Source organism: Hyposmocoma kahamanoa, unplaced genomic scaffold, assembly GCF_003589595.1.
Source record: "Hyposmocoma kahamanoa isolate Upper Pololo Valley unplaced genomic scaffold, ASM358959v1 100021, whole genome shotgun sequence".
NCBI lineage: Eukaryota > Metazoa > Arthropoda > Insecta > Lepidoptera > Cosmopterigidae > Hyposmocoma > Hyposmocoma kahamanoa.
Genome location: NW_020653200.1, coordinates 12,671,882 through 12,692,141, shown reverse-complemented (window position 1 = coordinate 12,692,141; position 20,260 = coordinate 12,671,882). Strand labels below are relative to the sequence as shown.

The 20,260-nt window shown below is 36.5% G+C and overlaps 1 protein-coding gene across 1 annotated transcript; it reads right to left on the bottom strand.

The window, feature by feature from the left end:
- Positions 1 to 1,017: 1,017 nt before the first annotated feature.
- Positions 1,018 to 19,688, bottom strand: LOC113228548 (ubiquitin carboxyl-terminal hydrolase isozyme L5). Its single transcript, XM_026461898.1, has 7 exons — positions 19,547 to 19,688; positions 2,913 to 2,996; positions 2,500 to 2,563; positions 2,315 to 2,420; positions 2,010 to 2,237; positions 1,782 to 1,939; positions 1,018 to 1,463 (listed from the first exon to the last, which is right to left on the bottom strand). Exons 2-7 carry the CDS (start codon positions 2,983 to 2,985, stop codon positions 1,124 to 1,126), a joined length of 969 nt encoding a protein of 322 aa, XP_026317683.1. The 5' UTR covers positions 2,986 to 2,996; positions 19,547 to 19,688; the 3' UTR covers positions 1,018 to 1,123.
- Positions 19,689 to 20,260: the final 572 nt, after the last annotated feature.

Sequence of the window (20,260 nt, the reverse complement as noted above, 5' to 3'; positions counted from 1 at the left end):
TTTACAAGTAAAAGCATAATGTATGTATACTAATAGACCAATCGTTATAAGATTATGTTAACACATATATAATCATGAATATTTCCAATAATAGCTAATAATATATGTAAGTCCGTCTACAGTAAATAACACCAAAGTATGCATACTATTTGTTACATATACACGTCAATAAATTACAATGATGTCTCTGCTTACACAAAATCATATTCCTTTCTTCAGTAGCTAATGCAAAAAATCTTTACTGTGAATCATGAGTGTCCATTTTGTCCTCACTTGAAATATCGAGCGTATCAAAATCATCTGTATTAAGTAGCGCCTCTGTGTCAACATTCATATCCACATCAATTATTTGATCCAACATTTCAGAATCTACTAAGTCATCCACCTGTACTACATCCTGTGAGTCAGTCCCCAACACATCTATAATTTCGTCTGAAGATACATTATTGTTATCCTCAACCTTTGCCACTTCAGGAGATTTGTTTTTGTTACGGTTTTGATTTTTTTTAGATTTTTTGCCTTTTTTATTTTTAGACTTTGGCATGCCATATGATGAAGTGGATGGCTGCGGCTCGCAAGTCCGTGCAGAGTGTGCGAAACTTTGAGATGAATGCCCAAAGGATTGCGAGGAATGGCCAAAGTCCTGCGAGGAATGCCCAAAGGCTTGTGAAGAATGCCCAAAGGCCTGCGAAGAATGCCCATAGGCCTGCGAAGAATGCCCAAAGGCCTGTGAGGAATGCCCCAGGGCTTGGGAGGAGTGTCCTAAACTCTGTAAGGAGTGTCCGTAGGTCTGCGACGAGTGCCCGTAAGGCTGGGAAGAGTGCCCGTAAGCCTGAGAAGTACTTGGCAATGATTGCGATGTTACTGTACATGGGGCAGTCGTGCGAGCCTCTTGCAACAAGGACCCAAGGCCCACTTGTAAATCCGGGAACAAACTTTCTACTTCTGGTTGAAGATCTTGGAATATTGATTCTATTTCTGGGGAAGGATCCTGAAAAACTGAGTGTAAGTCTGCTAACGAGTATTGCATATCTTCGGAAGCAGGTAGCACACGCGATGGGCTCGACTGTGATATACGCCGCCCACGCGCTTTGTCCACCTTAAGGCCTCCATAATGCTCGTGTTATACTTTCATTTTCTTCGGCCCCTTCTTCGCAGCGCGTTCCTTAGCCTTTTCGAAGAGAGGCAGCAATTTCTTTTCCTCAGCTAAGATTTTCAAAAGCGTAATGATGAATGGCAGATAGTTGTGTCTTCTACGAACCATTTCTAGTTGATATCTAGCCATCTTGGCATCTTCATACTCAATGAACATTCTAAGTTTTGGTATTTCGTTCTCAGTGATATCTGTTTCCATACCAAGCATCTGCACTTCCTTGAGATGCTCTTCTAGCTGGCGCTCGTATATCATTTTTCGGTCTGACACGAGTGCCATCAAGTTGAAATGGATTTCACCCTCTGTGTACCTGTAACGAAAACAGTTAAATAAAAACACACGAAACATGTATAGAGTAGTAGCAGTAGATCTCTTTGTGAAAAAATTCGTACAGACAAGTACTATCACTGTACCTATTTCTGTCGCTAAAGCGTAATGCGACGATTACTGCGTTCGGGTTTTAAATATAAGGGTGCTGAGGAAACTACAGGCTCATGGGGCTTGTCAACTTTGGCTCAGGATCACGAGCGCAGTGATACTGCCCCTTAGAGATCTTTGCTCTGAGTGGTACAGTGCTTCTTCGGACCAAGGAAGTTACTTTCAAATATGCAAAAAGTAAAAGTCTTACACATTGATTCTTTTCAAAATGATTGGCCTGACTACGTCCAGCCAATCCTGTTCAGGGGCGATGGCCCCGTGATCAATGGGACCTTCACGAAGTCCATCTAGCTCATATAGTTTTCCTTCAATGGGCATGTAAGCTATGAAATGGTAAGCGTCATCATCCTGAAATAGATCAAAACAATTTATCTACATGCCTCGTCACTGAAATATAAAAGGTTAGAACAAAATTAACCTTGGTTGCCATTTTTGGGTCGAATTCAAAAAGAGTCTGTTGCGCCATAGAATTATGAGCACTACGTATCGTCTGTGAGTTGCTAAGGGTAAGTCCACGCATTTTAGGATCAAAGGACATACTGAACTCTTTCAGTTTAGATAGTTCTGGTCCAAGATCTACATCTGGATGATTGCAGTTCAATAGTAAACTTATTATTGCTTGAGTGGCACAAGCATTGTTGATCACCTGAAATTAGGTTAGAATTATGTATAAACAACAACAAATTAGCTTAGTGATTAAAGAGAAAATATCAAGTTTCGAACTTGTTTAGCAAAATAAATCTTTTCTAGCCGGTCATCAGTCACAACAGGTCCAGATGGTTCTTCATGTTGTAAGTATTTAAACAAAAATATAAGTCCATGTACAGGTCTGTAACAAACAAATATTGTTATAATTAATAAATCTAAGCCATTCTCATAAACAAATGCTGCTGAAATCGTCATTTCACCTTAAATTCTCGAAAATTGAATCTTCAATAGTCCACAACTCTTCTACTTGTACACCTTTGGCTCCTGAAATTCAAAAGACATTTTCGGAGTTTAAAAAACAATTCATTTCTAGTCTTGTCTTGAAAAAAGAAACTGGTAATACATTATATACTTATATGCAATAGTCATATTGTATTATCTCATAAATAATTATCTCGGTCTATAGTTGTAAATTACTGCCATATGCCTTTTCAAGTATTACTACTTTTAATATATCTGTGTTGCTCTCATCCAATCAATGACATTCCACAACTTTAAGCAATACGATCGATATTTCTAGCAATGTCAACTCATACCACATTTACAGGCCTCAGTATTAGGAATACGTAATATAATGAGAGGGACACTGCTAAATCGAAACTTCCAAACTTACCAAACTTTTTTATTAACTGTGTGAAAACACCAGGGTCGCTTTCAATTAAGCACCAATCTCCAGCAGATTCCATGTTAATCTTACCTAAAATTAAGAAATAGGCCCTTTATTATTATACATTGATATACCTTCTGTATTCTGTCATGGCAATCCTTAGTACTCTATATTGGTTCAACACCACAGAACAGATTTCTGAGGCATCACTTGAAAGCCAGTCTAAAGTTTGAAGTAAAATGTCAAAATCTATATATTTACACAGATCTTTCTCTACAATACATCACAAAATTTCTTTACTGTACACCAAAATGAATACTAGGACGGTTCGTTTAGTGTATTGACCAATCAAAGTCTGCTGCTCAATGGCAAGCATCCTCTTAGGAAGAATACACATGTTCTTTTATTTTGTTTAATTTAGGAGTAGAGAAGCATAGTGGGTGAACAGTTCCTTTTCAATCGAGAGGTCAATTGCATGACATTAGTTTCTAAGTTGCCTATGTATGAGTATATTTGAGAATGTTTAGCAGCAGTTCCTCTCGGTAATGGTTTAAGAAATCTCCATTTTTGAAAACTTAACAACCATTAAGTCTGCAACACACATTTATGCCAGTATGGCGGACTATGGCATAAACCCTCTCCTTAGAGCAGGGCCGTGCCCAGCAATGAGAGCAGGACCGTACCCAGCAATAGGATGTATGCTGGATTGGTGACGAAATTTGCGAACGCTGTCCTACTGGGACAGTACCTTGTGATAAGTTAAACACCACTTGTACAACACTCATCAAAAACGCTTTAATTCATCTAAATGCATACAGTGCACAAGTGTAGACGCTTACTACAATACTCAATTACCATTTAAACCATTTATTTCCAACCACATAAAATACAGAATGAGAGGAAACAAGATTATCTATAGAATATTATTTTAAAAAAACTAAATGATTTGTGTGTGGGGAACAGACTCAGCATTTACTGAGTGACAGAAGTCGCTCAGCGCTGGTTTCAGCCAACCCCCGACTTTAGTACACAAATTTGCATTATGGGCCTATTCTATAAACTTAGACTTAAATTTAAAGTTAAAGTACTAGGTAATCTATTACAATATTAAAATACTAAAATAAAAATATTAAAAAATAAACATCTTAAAACTAACCATTGCCTAATAATAAGATCTGAATTATTAAAAATAAAAATTAACCTTTAATTTTCACTCGTACCAAAATCGAACCAATAATTTTCTGTGTAATTGTAAATCTGAATACCTGATTTAAAATTAGTGAATATGTCTATTACCACAAAAAATGAGTCTGGTTCAGGAGTGTCTCTTTCTGTTTGGCGAGTATTACCTTTTTCAGTTGATGTTTAACTTTGTTACGTAATGACAGCATATTTAAAACGCCTCTAAACCCCATTGTTTTGTGCTTAGGGATTACCAAAAGATTAGCAGCTCTACTACATATATTCCTTTCTTGAACATGTTTGATCCATACTATGAGTTTCCAGAATGAATAAGAAAAAAATACTATAAATCGTCGGAACTGAATTTATTGTTTCTCAAAATATTCTCCGTTAGCGTTAATGCAGTTTTTCATACGAATGAACCACTTTTGATTTATGCCACTCCTCCGTGACAATTTCTGAAATATATTTTTCATACTCTTCGACAGCCTCTTCAGGTGATGAAAATCATTGACCGCGTAACTGGTTCTTAATTTTTGGAAATAAATAAAAGTCACAAGGTGCCAGGTCGGGACTGTACGTTGTTCACCTTCAAAAATTAATTTGTCTGTCTGGCCGTGTGAGAACTGGCATTATCGTAGTGCAAGATGATACGGCGTTTACGGTTATTTTTACGGAGTTTGTCAATAACTTCCGGCAAACAAATGGTCGTGTACCAATCACTATTCATGGTACAACGATTCTCCAAAGCAATAGTAGCCACGTGTCCAGTTCTATTAAAAAAAGAAGCAATCATCCGTTTAGAGGCATTTTTGCACGCGCGCCACTTTGATTGGTTTCGGCTCATCTCGAAAGACTCATACGCTCGGTTGCTGCTTTGTTTTGGGATCGTAACTATAAATCCCTGTTTCGTCACTTGTTATTATGTTCTACACCAAATTTGACGCCCCTTCGTTGAATATGGTAAGCATGGCATTGCACCAAGTCACGCGATTCGTTTTTTAAGCCTCAGTCACATTGTGTGGGATCCACCGAGAGCACAGCTTTTTCACACCCAAACGTTTGTGTAGTATTGATTGTATTTGACTCATGCCTAGGCCTAAAGATGCCCGAATCTCATGGTATGTCACATGCCTGTCTTTTTTGATCATAAGGCGCACAGTATCGATGTTTTTGTTGTTCACAGCAGTGGACGGGCGACCATCACGAAATTCGTCACTGAGATTCACCCGACCACGTTTGAATTCTGCAAACCAGTATAGATAGTATAAATAGTCGTCTTGCATGGTGCTTCATTGCCAAAAGCAGTTTGAAGCCCAGCGCAGCTCCGCTGAGCTGTTAAATTGCACTTAAAGTCGTATAAAATCATACTACGAAAATGTTCACGAGTTAAATCCATGGTGATGTAGACAACCAATTTCTAAAGGTTGGCAAGATTTCTGTACAAGCCTGGGTGAAGAGACTTCACCATCTGACATGTGGCGTAAAATGAATTGGATAAAAGGCAAAAGCGATAACAGGAGCACCACAACTCCGGAAAGAAACTGCTTCTCTCCCTAACACCCGACTCTGTTGGAGAAAAGCCTACTGAAATAAATAATATTCCCATGAATCTGCTAGAAACAGAAATAACCCTTTGTGAATTGAATAACTATATAAAACGAAAAGATCCCTTGGTGTTGATGACTTCTCCTACTCCGTGCTATTTAATTTGCCAGATTCTGCCAAAATATTTTTAATTTAATTTTAAAAACAGGTTCCTTTCCTAGACAGTGAAGTATTATTAAACTCATTGTCATCGTTACGCCCTACCTCTCTGATGTCTTGCCCGTGCAAACTCTTTCATTTCATCCTTATGAAAAGAATTGAGTGGCACATGGAGAATTGAGACTTAACTTCTTCCTCAGTTGGTTTTAGGAGAGTTTGTTCTAGTTTGGATTGTCTTTCAAGAATTGTTTCAGATATAACCTTGGGTTTCTCGTGAGTTGGTACCCCCAACTCTGGCTTGCTTTTTAGACGTCTCTAACGCTTATAACAATGTTAGTATCTCTTCCCTGGTAGAAAGCCTGAAGGGTATTGGAGTGGACGGAAGAATCTATCGATATATATGGAACTTCTTGACTAATAGAATATTGATGGTGCAGTTACCCAGTAACACTTTCTTTAGTAGACAAGCTAACAGAAGTTTACCCCAGGGCGACCCTTTGTCACCACTACTCTTCAATAATTCTCACTAACAAAAATCGATACGGAAGTTCAAGTCCTGCAATACGCTAACGATTTAGTAGTATATACGGAAATCCAATCTGTTGTTATTAGGAATGTGATCTGTATTTTTGCGGAATTATTGGGAAATATTGGACTGTGTACATGAGGAGAAAAGTAAAGCCTGTTTATTTAATAAATGCAGAAAAGAATTTAATGTAGAATTAGACATAGCTGGTGTAGTAATAAATAACCATAAAAAAATGAAATATCTGGGCTTATAGACTCCAAGCTCCTCTGGAACTCTCACATAAATGAGTAGTGTCAAGAGATTTATAAAGATCTTAATATTTTAAAAGAACTCGTAGGTAGCTCTTGGGGCTTTCACTCTAAGTTTATGAGAAGGCTATACATTTCTCGTCTGAGAAGCCAAGCCAATTCGTTAATATAAGTCTTTTGTACGCTAACTCAGTGAGCAGTCACTTACGTAAACTAGACCTCTTACAAAATAAAGGCTTACGTATCTGTGGGGGTTTCATTAGAACTACACCGACACCTGTAATGGAATGTGAGTTGGCCATACCACCTTTGGCTGTGCGTAGATATTGGTTGGCATATAAACATTGGTTATTCAAGTTATCTCTCACTGATAAAGTAAGTGTCAAAGTATTCAAGATCTTACCGCAAAATGTAACACAAATAGTTACTGGAATAATAAGGCAAAACCAGCTTTAACCGAAACTTGTAACAATTTAGAAAATAGAGATGAATACAAAAATAACAAATTGGAAATGTTTTATATGGAAATTTGGATGTCGAACATAGATGTAAATATCAGAATAAAAGACACTGACCACTCCCAAGGGACAATGTAACACGGTGAATTTAAATAACTGTGTGAATAGTTTGTGACTTTTGAATACAGTGGCTACTATATTATTTTTACTGATGGTTCCAAGGACAGCAATAGTGTTGGTGCGACCTTTTACGACCCGCAACAAAATGTAATTTTCACACATTCAAACTGAAATTGTGTTATGAAGCATGCATAATGACAGTGGAGTTACTTGCCATAGAGGAAGCATTATCATTTGTTAGTTCTGTGGATTCAAACAAAATCGTTATTCTCACTGACTCTAAAAGTGCACTTCGACACTTGGTTCGATGTGTCTTTGGAGGTCGAAGCGTACCAATAGCATACGAGGCATCAAAATTAATGACTAACCTATTGTCCAATAACATTAACATAACACTTCATATTGGACTTCTAGGAAACGAGATAGCAGACAGACTAGCAAGGGAGGCTGTTTCCGAGCTGTTGGAACCATCAGGTATACCCTCTTCCACAGAACTTATCCCATTATCAGGGACCTAAATATGGATCAATGGGCTAAGAGCTATGATGACATATCTGTGACAAGGGGTATATGGTACAAAACTATCCAATTGGTTCCTCCAAGAAAGCACTGGTTCGAGGAGGGCACAGTGTGTTATTTTACTTTAGTTGCAGACATCCTCATTTTATGTTCGATTTCAATAGGTTGAATCCTAATAAATTATACTAAGAAACACCCGTTTAGATATTTACTTTTATTATGGAGATATAATTTTTTTTTCGAAAGGTCACTGAACTTCAAGAAAAATGTTTTTGCCTGTATTTCCCTTTGAAAAAAATACAAATTTGAATGTGTATTTAAACTTTTTAAATGTGAAAATCGTAAATCCTTAAGTGCACAAAAAAGCGAGAAAAAAAAATACTTTGTTAATTTTAAAAATATTATTATTTAAAATTAACCATACTAAATTGGCATTTTTTTTACCTTCAAAATACTACATTAATGTATCTATCGAATAAGGAAAAAATAAACGTTTATCTTGGAAGATTTCGGAGATACCGCGTTTCTAAGGTATTTTTAGATTTCTATGGAAATAGGATTCTCACAAAATGTATAAATTTTTACCCAACTAAGTGAATCAATGGCAGGATATGTGTTAAAACAACAATAATAATATATTTATTTCGAATATGAATAGCTTTGTATGTGGCAGTAGATACAAAGATATGAACTTATTTTAGTGTTAGTAAATATAAAATTTTATTTATATATGTGGGAGCTTTGGTAGCCCACAACAATTCAAATTCCTTTATGAGGTTCAGATAACATAGTCCATATGGTAGATTAATTGATTTTTACATTTTTAACCCTTTCATAGACAGTAACGACGTTTACCCTAAAATGAAAAATTCGAATATGGACAATACGGGCTATACCGATCGATATATGGATCTTATAAAAACTACTATGGGCTTTACCGTGCGAAATCCAAGTACTTTCTTCGTAGTTGCCGCCTACTGCTTCTCCATAGAGAAGTATCAACAATGTACTGACAAAATTGAATGATTTATTTGAGATACATTTGTGGACGTTATACACACATATTTAGTACGTGCACACCAAGACAGTACTGTGAATACCGACGTGTTTGTATGAAGTGATGTAAGACCGTACATGTCAGTGCGTCTTCGCGCTGGAACTTTCTGACATTAAAAAATCCCTCAATTTTTTTCTCTAAATGCATAGTTTTTAAGTAATTCAATAAACCAATAATGTGTACTGCAGAAACCCTATTCTATAATAAATAATAATGAAACGTGTTTTCACACTTTAAATTAGGTTAGTTACGTAGGTATTTTCTGCCATCTAGGTGAAAAGAATTACTTAAGTTTCGTTTAAATTTGATGAATAACTAAACAATACATACAGTGTACTATTAGTAATCAAAATCACCTCTCTTATACTTTCCAAAGTATTATTTAATTAATTAAATTTCTATTGAATTGATATTCAATTATTTTTTGTGAAATTACTCCACTAGTTTGTTATAATTATTAATACAAAGATCGAACACTTAGAAAAAACACTCAGAAAAAATTTAAAAAATGTTGTTTAATTATTGAAATGGTAAATAAATAACCTTCAACACGGTTTAAATATAATCTAATTAGTAATTGTTTCTTTTGTAATTGTTAGTATGTTGGAGATACTGGCTATTATAATATAGTTCCATACGATTTGAATTGGTTGCCATAGCAATGAGAAACTATTGACAAAAAAAATATACAACTATGTCTATGTGATACGTGCCGTGCTTTATTATTTCCTCATTAATCCACGTTAATTTCATCTGGTAATGGCCCAGAACCCCAGTAATTAACCTAAAATTACGTGCAGGAAATAAATAAGTGGTTGTGAAATTCGTGAAATATTTTTTTTTTGGAAAATTATGTCGGACGAAAATAATTCAATCGGCTTAAGCGGTATCCAGAAATTGAGAGGTTCGTCAGACTACCCTAATTGGAAGTTCTTGGTGAGAAATTATTTGGAAAATAAAAACTGGTGGGGAGTAATTTCGAAAGATGTGCAGGATAGTGATGCAGATAGAAAAGCACGAACGACTATTTGTTTATTATTAGAACCAGTGTGCTTTACCCATGTATTCAATGCTAAATCTGCCAAGGAGGCCTGGAATAGCCTACAAAAGGCTTACGAAGGTAAAGGCTGGGGTCGACGAATTTACATTCAGCGAGATCTTTTTAATAGTAGACTACAAAACTTTGAATCTATGGAAAAATACATCTCGCGAATAGTGTTCCTTGCACAGCAGTTGGCAGATATCGATTCACCAATTAAAGACGACTAGATCATATCGATTTTGATCGGTGGATTGACCCCTGAGTACGGCCCCTTAATCATGGCTGTAGATAACAGCGGTCAAGAAATCACGTTGGAGCAGATTAAGACCAAATTACTACAAGAAGGTAGTAGACAAAGCAAGGAGGTAGCCACAGACCACGAACAAGCCCTTATGACGAGAAAGACACAGAAAAATGCTAGATCACACATTAAAATCAATGATCGTAAGCAGAAGTTTATTTGGAAGTGTTATAAGTGTCACGAGCAAGGACATAAGGCGTCCGAGTGCACAGAGCGGAAGAAAACCGCGAATGCCTGCCTCAATGCGAAGAAGGCGTTTAATAAAAACATGTGGTATCTGGATAGTGGATGCTCAAATCACATGACTCATGATAAGAACAAGTTGTTGTCCTACAAACCAGAAAAAAACAACATGAAAATCTCTATAGCGAATGGTAAAAAGCTACGAGTACAAGGACGAGGGAACGCTGAACCTCAAGTCGGCGAAAACGTAAAATTATTTTTGAATAACGTTTTACATGTTCCCGATTTATCCATGAATTTGATTTCGGTAAGCGATTTAACCAAGAAAAATTATTGCATTAATTTTGACAAAGGAGGTTGCACAATTCAAAATAAGAATCGAACTGTTGCAAGTTGTCATGAAGTTGACGGAATTTATGAGTTAGAAGAAAAGAAAAACAAGGTCGTCAATTTGACATTGTCAAAACAAAATGAAAATTTTTCGAATATTTGGCATAAACGATTAGCGCATTTAAGTAGAAATTATATGGAAAAATTGAAAACCCTTGTGACAGGAATGGAATTTAAAAGTTGTAATTTGTCCGAACCGTGTATTCCCTGTTTCGAAGGGAAGATGTGCAAGAGTCCCTTTAAAAACAAAGGTACGAGAGCGAACGAGATTTTACAGATCGTTCACTCTGATCTTTGCGGGCATATGGAAGAATCATCATTTGGAGGTTCGAGGTATATTCTCTTATTTATTGATGACTATACTCGGAAGACTCATGTTTATTTTTTGAGGAACAAAAGTCAAACTTTCGATAAGTTTCGTGAATATAAGACGGAAGTTGAAAATCAGACTGGTAAATCAATAAAATGCCTGAGATCTGACAATGGGACAGAATATTGTAATGGTCAATTTAAAAGGTTTTTAAAGTCAACTCCCTCTACGAATGTGGACTACAGGAAGGCACTCTAGAACACTTATTTTTTTAATTGCCCCCTAATAAGCTTCCCACTTTACGATTTGCTTCCCGAAAATATTCCTCGCCCAATAAATATCAACTATTTCCTAGCCAACGCACACTCTCCACTAGTATTCACTTTATACAAATTTCTAAAACTTAATAACATAAATCTGTAACCAGCCCCGAATAGCCTCTGCTCGACCACATTCATTTCATAATTTTCTGTTCCAACAATGTGCGTCGGAGAAAAATTCTCATTTCTGACCAGTCTTAATTTTTAAGAAAAATGAATATTCTTCATTCTCCCATTATCTTTCGTATAATTTTATTTCTTTCCCTATCCTCCATGATAATTTTCCACGCTGACACCGGTCAAAAGTTTGTTACTGGATGAAAACGATGCCTAACTTTGTTTTACTAAACGATTTTATTTTTTATTTCCCGCTAAATAAAGCTTCCTACAATGTTTCTAAAAGAAAGAAAATAACATGAGCTCTCAAATTATATTTTTGTAATGCCATTAAAATACATATATAACCGTCATTGTGAATAAAAACCGCCGAAGTATTTTAATAACCGGCAATCTATCTCACCACCGCTCCACATGCCTTTCAACCCTGACATTGGCAAAATCGTCGCGCAAAACGACGGAGCCATAGACACAAAAGTTGAAGTTGAAGTTGAAAGTCAGCAGGCATAAAGTACCAAACGACTGTGCTCTATACACCGGAGCAGAATGGTGTCGCGGAAAGGGCGAATTGGACCATTATTGAAAAGGCGAGAACACTTCTATCGGAAGCGAATTTGAGTAACAAGTATTGGGCAGAAGCGGTTAATACCGTGGTATACTTAAAGAACAGGAGTCCGACAAAAGCTTTGAGCAATGCTGTACCAGAAAAGCTTTGGACTGGAAAAGATGTAGATCTAAGTCATCTAAAAATCTTTGGTTGTTTGGCTTTCAGTTTAAAACCAAAACAGAAGCGACGCAAATTGGACATGAAAACGGAACCTATGATATTTATTGGATACCCAGATAATCAAAAAGGTTATCGTTTAATGAATCGAGAGAAGTAAAATTTTTACAAAATATTTTTCTTCGAGATAAGAATTTAGACAATTCAGTGGTTCGTCTAAGCTTTGATACGGATTCGAATGTTCAGTCCAGTGTACGTAACGAACTTGATATTGGAGCAGGGCCTTCAGAGGTGCACGATAGTTCCTTTCATGATACATATGACGTTGTGCCGGAGGAGAGAGTACCTGAAGAGGATGTTGCTGAAAAGGATGTGACATTACCTGAACACATTGAAACAAGGTATCCTCAGAGACAGTGTAAACCGGTTGATCGCTATGGCTGTAATGTTATGTACGCTATGGAAAGCGTGATTACTAATGATCCTTTGACTGTGGAAGAAGCGTTGTCAAGGTCTGATGGTGATTTATGGCAGAAAGCAATGAACGCTGAGCTACAATCACTTAAGGACAATCAGACCTGGACGTTAGTCGACCTTCCGCTGGATAAGAAGCCGATACAGTGCAAATGGGTATTTAAGATCAAGAAAGATAGTGATGGAAAGGTAACCAAGTACAAGGCTAGATTAGTAGCTAAAGGGTTTACACAGGTACGTGGCATAGACTATAGTGAAACCTATTCCCTTGTACTTAGAAGCTCTACTTTACGATTGTTGTTTTCATTAGCAGTTGAATATGGTTGGTATATCGACCAATGGGATGTCACTACTGCATTTTTATATGGTAGGATAAAAGAAGACATTTACATGCTCCAACCGAAAGGAGCAGTAGTCAAAGGTCAGGAAACCAAAGTCTGTAAACTTCAGCGATCTTTATATGGATTAAAACAAGCCTCGAATGCTTGGTTTAATGAGTTAGATAAAAAGATGTTAGCTTTAGGATTTTTACAATCGAAAATAGAACCTTGTTTGTACCAGAAACAGATTAATAATAATAAGAAGCTAATTGTAGTGATTTATGTTGACGACATTTTCATTTTTGGATATTGTGAACTGGCAAAACAAAAATTAAAGACTAGTTTACTTGATAAGTTCAAAGTGAAAGACCTAGGCGCGGCTAGACATGTCTTGGGAATGAGATTGAGGAGGGATAAAGATATAATTTTTCTAGATCAGGAGCAGTTCATTCTAAATATTTTGAATGACTTTAACATGACAGATGCTAAGCCGGTTAGTACTCCAATGGAAGTGGGAATCAAGTTGGAAAAATCTACTGATTCACACTATGATCTGCCATATCAAAGTTTGATAGGTTGTTTAAATTACTTAGCCTGTAATAATCGACCGGACATTGCACATGCTGTAAGTAAACTTTCACAGTTTAACTCGTGTTATGGTGAAACACATTTTAAATGTGCAAAGCAAAAATAATAATAATAGTATATTCGTCAGTTACAACTGTAAGAATGTTAAGAGAAGCGTAGACTGTGTCAGATCGCTATGTAAAGCAGCCGATATTGTGGCTCTGCAGGAAACTTGGTTACTGCCAAATGACTTAACGTTTCTAGGAGACATCGACCGGGACTTCAGCTACAGTGGTAAATCAGCCGTGGACTTGATAGCAGGTATGTTACGAGGTCGGCCCCATGGAGGCGTAACAATACTATGGCGGAGTAGTGTTTTTCGTAACGTAACAGTGATCAAGTGTGATAGCCAGCGTATTGTAGCAATAAAAGCTCAAACTTGTGACTTACGTGAAATTCTGATTTTATGCGTATATATGCCTACTGATCAGGTTGACAACTTTCCTCTTTTTGCGCAGTGTTTAGGGGAATTGACGGCTATAATAGAAGACTTAAATATAGAAAATGTGTACATATTAGGCGATTTTAATGCTCATCCGTCGGCCCCTTTCTGTGATGAACTATTTAGTTTCTGTTTGGAGAGGAAATGGGTTTGTGCGGACGTAGTAAAGCTCGGCCTGTCATCTAATACTCACACCTATGTCAGTGACGTACATGGTTGTAAGAGGTGGTTGGACCATTGTGTGGTGAGTGAGTCGGCTTTACATACTGTTTTAGATATTAACGTCCTATATGACATTAGCTGGTCGGACCACTATCCATTGCAGGTAGTATGTGATTTAGGTTTAGTTAGAAATAAGATATTAGCCAGCAAATATCAATGTAACAATAAAATAATTTGGGGTGTACGAAATCTAGAGGAAATTAATAAATACTATGAATGCTGTAATAATAAACTGAAGCTCGTACACTGTCCAGATGAATTTTACGAATGTGCCGATAAAATGTGTAACAATGTGAGTCATCGGCGTGTATTGGACAAGTTTTATAATAAAATTGTTACAATTCTTAGTCAGTCATCAGTGACTACTTGTACACGTAGGGTTAAGCATAATGTAAAGAATAGGTGTATACTAGGTTGGAATAAGCATGTGGCCGAGGCGCACCGACAAGCTAGGTTGGATTTTCAGATGTATGTCTTGTATGGAAAGCCTAGTTGCGGGCTCGTATACGATAGAATGTGTCTTAGTCGTAAAATATTCAAATCGAGACTAAAGTTTTGTCAACAACGTCAAGAACAGATTCGGCTGGATTTACTGGCAGCCCAGCATTCAGCCAAAAAATTTAATAAATTTTGGAAGAGTACGAAACAGCTGAATGGTAAGGCAACTATACCTGTCAGTGTGGATGATACAAGTGACCCAAGGGAAATTGCTAATATTTTCAAACAACATTTCAAAGTAGAATCTCCATTAATTTCAATGAGTTCACTTTCGTTTAGTAAAGACTGTCATGTCGATCAACCCATATTAATTACTAGTGAAGACGTAAGACAGGCCATTAATAATATGAAAAGAGGCAAGTCTCCAGGATTTGACAGTCTCAGCATAGAACATTTGAAATATGCAGGTCCTCATATAGATAGACTGTTATCCTTTTTCTATACTTTGTGTGTAAGGCACTCATACCTACCGTCGGAGCTGATGAAAACAGTGGTAGTGCCATTAGTAAAAAATGCCACGGGAGATATATCTGACAAATCCAACTACAGGCCGATCTCACTAGCTACAATAACAGCAAAAGTCTTGGACCGAAATCTTGATATGCATCTTAGTAAGAGTCTACAAGTACATGATGCTCAGTTTGGTTTTCGTGAAGGCTTATCAACCGAATGTGCTATTTTGACCGTCAAACACACCGTTGATTATTATGTAAAGAGGAAAACCACCATATATGCATGTTTCTTAGATCTATCAAAAGCTTTTGACCTAGTCTCATATGATAAACTTTGGTCAAAGTTAAGCTCAGTAGGGGTTTCTCCGGAAGTCATAAAACTTTTTCAGTTTTGGTACAGTAATCAGAAAAACACTATAAAATGGGCAAATTTTCATTCTGATGAATACACATTAAATTGTGGTGTACGACAAGGAGGATTGACCTCGCCGAGGCTATTTAATGTATATGTGAACAGTCTAATTGAGGAGCTGAGCAGCATGCAGGTCGGATGCCGAATAGATGGCGTCACTGTCAATAACATAAGCTATTCTGACGACATGGTGCTGCTCAGCCCTTCAATTGGAGGTCTTAGGAAGCTTTTACGTGTATGTGAAGCTTATGCTGTGGAGCACGGTTTGAAGTACAACGTTACAAAAAGCGAGTTTATGATTTTTAAAGGAAAGAACAAAGGTCCTGTTCATGTACCACCGCTGTTGCTAAACGGAATTACTATTAGACGTGTTCCACGGTTTAAGTATCTGGGACACATTTTGACTGAAGAATTGATGGATGATGAGGATATCGAGAGAGAGCGCAGGGCGTTGTCGGTTCGTGGGAACATGCTGGCACATAGATTCACTCGTTGTACTGTCAGTGTTAAACTGACTGTTTCAAAGCGTATTGTCAGAGTTTTTACACGTGTGGTCTATGGGCCAGGTTCACAAAGCGGGCCTACGACTCTCTGCGAGTCCAGTACAACAACGTTTTCAGAGTTCTATTGAGGCTTCCCCGATTCTGTAGTGCTTCGGGCATGTTTGCCGATGCACACATGGACGACTTCTATGCGATTATACGAAAGAAGACCGCGTCTATTGTGCAGCGGATACGGGGAAGTGACAATGGAATTCTGAGGATGATAGCAGACAGGATGGACTCTGCTATCCTCAGCCGGTTTACATTGTTACATGTAAAAAAATAGTCCCTTAGTGGTGTAGAATGTCAAATTATTTCACTAACATAGTTTTTAAGTATTCTTGTTGCTAACATTCTATGGATTGATTGGTCTGAAAATAAAGGATTTTTATTTTTATTTTATTTTTTTATTTTTTTTTATTTATTAAAGCGAATACTTCGGTATTTAAAGGGTACGCCTAACTATTGCCTTACTTTTAAAAAATCGGGAGATTTAAACTTGCGTGGCTACGTAGATGCAGATTGGGGTGGAGCACTTGATAGGAAGTCTTTCACTGGGTTAATTTTCAAATTTGGGAAAAATGTCGTAACGTGGGAGAGCAGGAAACAGGGAACTGTATCTTTGTCTTCCACGGAGGCAGAATACGTAGGACTTAGTCAAGCTTCAAAGGAAGCACTTTATTTACAAAGTTTATTGAACAGTCTTACGATTGTGGATAGAAAAGCGGTCGTCATTTATAATGACAACCAGTCTGCGCATAAAATTGCGACTAACAAAATGATGCATAACAGAACAAAGCATATAGACATCAAATATCATTTTATACGGGAATGTGTTCTGAGTAACAAGGTTGAGATCAGGTACATGCCAACCGATAAAATGATAGCAGATGTTTTAACCAAGGCTGTACATGGCCCAAAACTTAAAGAATTTTTAGGACAGTTTTCTTTAAATTTATATTCTGTTAAGGGGACAGAGTGAGAAGAGTCTTTCCAGGGTTGTAATGAAATACTTTTTAAATTTTTATTAATGTTGTATTGCTTATGTTGAAATGTTTTGTGTACTAGATTAAAGGGGCGTGTTGGAGATACTGACTATTATAATCTAGTTCCATAAGATTTGAATTGGTTGCCATAGCAATAAGAAACTATTGACAAAAAAAAAATACAACTATGTCTATGTGATATGTGCCGTGCTTTATTATTTCCTCATTAATCCACATAATTTTCATCTTAGTACATAATAACTTTTATTTGTCTTCTTATACTACAAGGGTTACGCTATTTTACGGTGTACGCTATTTTAATATATAAATTTAAGCTTTTTTGCTGATGCACAAAAACATTTGCAAGAACAGTTTACAGTGCTGCTATGAATGTGACGAGATCAGCCGTCAGTGATAAAGTGTAATAATTATGTTGAATCAATATGGTCACTACGACATAATGAAAAGTAGTGACTTTTGGTGTGCTGTATTATTTCAGTATTGTCCATGAAGGGGTTAAATTACGTTAGTTAAATTTAAAATCAAGTGAAATAGATTGAAGTAATTATGTCAAAAATAATTTAAAACAATGTATGTTACATAGTATTGGCAAATTTTGTTATAATATTCACGTATGTGCATTACATAGTGTGAATAAAGATAAATTATCCTGGCAAATGTTGAAAGCTCATACATTTTCCTCATTATCGGATTGCTGAATGATTTCGTCTGTTGCTAGCGTGATATCAGCAGTTTCAATACTAATGTCTTCTGTAGTGGTAATGATGGTAACGAACATTTTCCGTGGTCCCTCTTCTCAGAAGGCAAAGAACTTTACCAGGTATAGGTAGAGATTTATTATGTTTGTGACATGAACTAAATGTCAAAGAGGATAAATAAGGATCTGATGATTCCAGTGTAAGGTGAAACAAGTCCATGATGGTCGTTTTCCGATCCAACTTTCATGTATGGTGCTCTCGATCATAATGTCAAAACTTGTTCCTTGACTCACCGACTTGTTCCGATAACATACCTATTGGTAATGCGCTACACTCAATGAATATAAAATATTGCACTATTCAGTGACAACCCTAACCCAAAATTTAAAAATTATATATTTCTGGTCTCTTGTGTTTGTCGCATCTGGATTTTTTTATGGTAGTACTTATTACTGTCATTAACAAATCCACATTGAAAAAACATGATAATATGTACAAAGTCTTCAGAAAAAAATGGATTAGACTATAGAATAGATAGAATTAATTGTTATTAATTGTGCTCCAGGATAGCTTGATATTTTTTAATTTTTGGACTTATTATTTACTTACTATTTTAGTAGTTTTCTATCATAACATGAAATATTTAATGAAAAGTCATTTACAGGAAAGGAGATAATCTGATTTTAAGGTCTATGGATTTTTCTCGATTTTTACATTTCTCTAAAACTATGATAGATATAGCCCGGAGAGTTTAATTAAGAGCTTTGTTTGAGTATTATCCTTCTAAAAAACACATAAAATGAGATCCGCAACTTAGGTAAAATAACAGACTGTGGCAGGTAGTCTATCAAAGTCACTGTTAATAATTGCTCTTAGACAGCATTCTGGTCACATTCCATTAAATAAATTTTACTATCTCATGAGATGGGCAGAATCCCCTCAATGTCGATTCTGTAACAAGTTGGAACACATGCTTCATTTAATGGAATGTGATCGATATATGGGCTGTCGGGCACAATATCAATTAAAAGACATTGGTCATGTAGGAGAGCTAAATGTAATGCTGAGGAACCCGTAACCTCCAAATACAAATTATTAAAATCATTGTTCAACTTCCAATTACATGGCTGAGACTGGACCACCAATTTCTATATTTATGACGACTTTCAGTTTGTATATCAATTTATTCTTTGTTTGTGAATAGGTGTCAGTGAACTTGTAATGTCACAAAATGGTGGACTGATACTACTACCTATAGGTTAGTATTCGATTTGCATATGGTGCACTTTGACAAAGCACCATACATGTTAAAAAGACAATCTTCCAACTTATTATGTTATCAAACAACCAGACTTACTTACATATTATAATATACAACACAAGTTTAAACAATAAAAATCTAATATTTAGAGCTAAAGGATACTTACCTGCTAATGCACATTTATACAGCGAGCCTACAACAAAGTATATTGCAATCACGTTATACGAACACCGCACATGGAAGCAATATTTGAGTAATTACTTCCTTATACAAGGCAATGACCAGCAACTTTACACTATTTCAATTGAAACAGTGAACATGTTGCGTATAACTGAATTATATAGAGTTCAGCGCATAGGTGTTTGCAGTAAAACTGCATATAACAAATAATCAATACTAGCCGGCCAGACGCGGCGCATAGTACCCACCTACCGGGCATAACGCAAGCATAAGTTTAGTACAAAGTGAATTCACTTACCACGGTCCCGTGGTTACAACTGCATACGCGAATCGAATTAAAATTATTCATACAAAACACATTTATTTAGGCGATTAAACTGAATTACACAAAATAAATTCAAAGTTGTCTTCACTTTACTTTTTTGTAAAATCAATGCATTAGCAACGAGGACATCGTCGTTGACTCCACTGTCAATGTCAAAAAATACAACTCATCCTGTGCTCGACTAGAGGTGGGCGTTTAACAGGCAAGCACTTAAAAAGTTTTCAGTCAGTTCAATATTCTCCAATTTAATTTTTTACAACGGGCTTAAACGAACGTAGTGCATAAATTCTCTTTGTTAAACGGCCCATTCACTTCCTGTCAGGCAGTCCTTCGCGCAGGCATAAGACTGCTCACACGCTATCCAACGTATGGCATCAATTTTGTTGGAAAACTTGCAATATTAGTATCATAATGTCCATTACTTACTACACTTCCAAAAATGTCTAAAATCTTGAGCTGTTTCATCTTCAGCATAGTATACTATATGAATTCCCAGTTTGAATTTCTGTAATCATAGAAATTTGTGTGTTGTTGTGATACATGGTTGCATCTGGCAACAACATTAACGGTCCTATTCCAGAACTCTACTCAATACTCAAGTCTGGACATGAGTATTGCAGTGAGCACTGAAAATCATACTCAAGTCCTTGCCATTAGGGTCGTATTTCCAGTGCTTGAAATCCTACT

Bases quoted from the DNA above. Each gene is read 5' to 3' on its own strand.
- LOC113228548 (XM_026461898.1), bottom strand. From the start codon at position 2,985: ATGGAATCTGCTGGAGATTGGTGCTTAATTGAAAGCGACCCTGGTGTT. The intron at 1,940-2,009 runs GTTAATTTTGTT...GATCTATTTCAG, and splicing joins ACCCAAAAATGGCAACCAAG to GATGATGACGCTTACCATTT. The intron at 1,464-1,781 runs GTAAGACTTTTA...TTTTCGTTACAG, and splicing joins ATTTTGAAAAGAATCAATGT to GTACACAGAGGGTGAAATCC.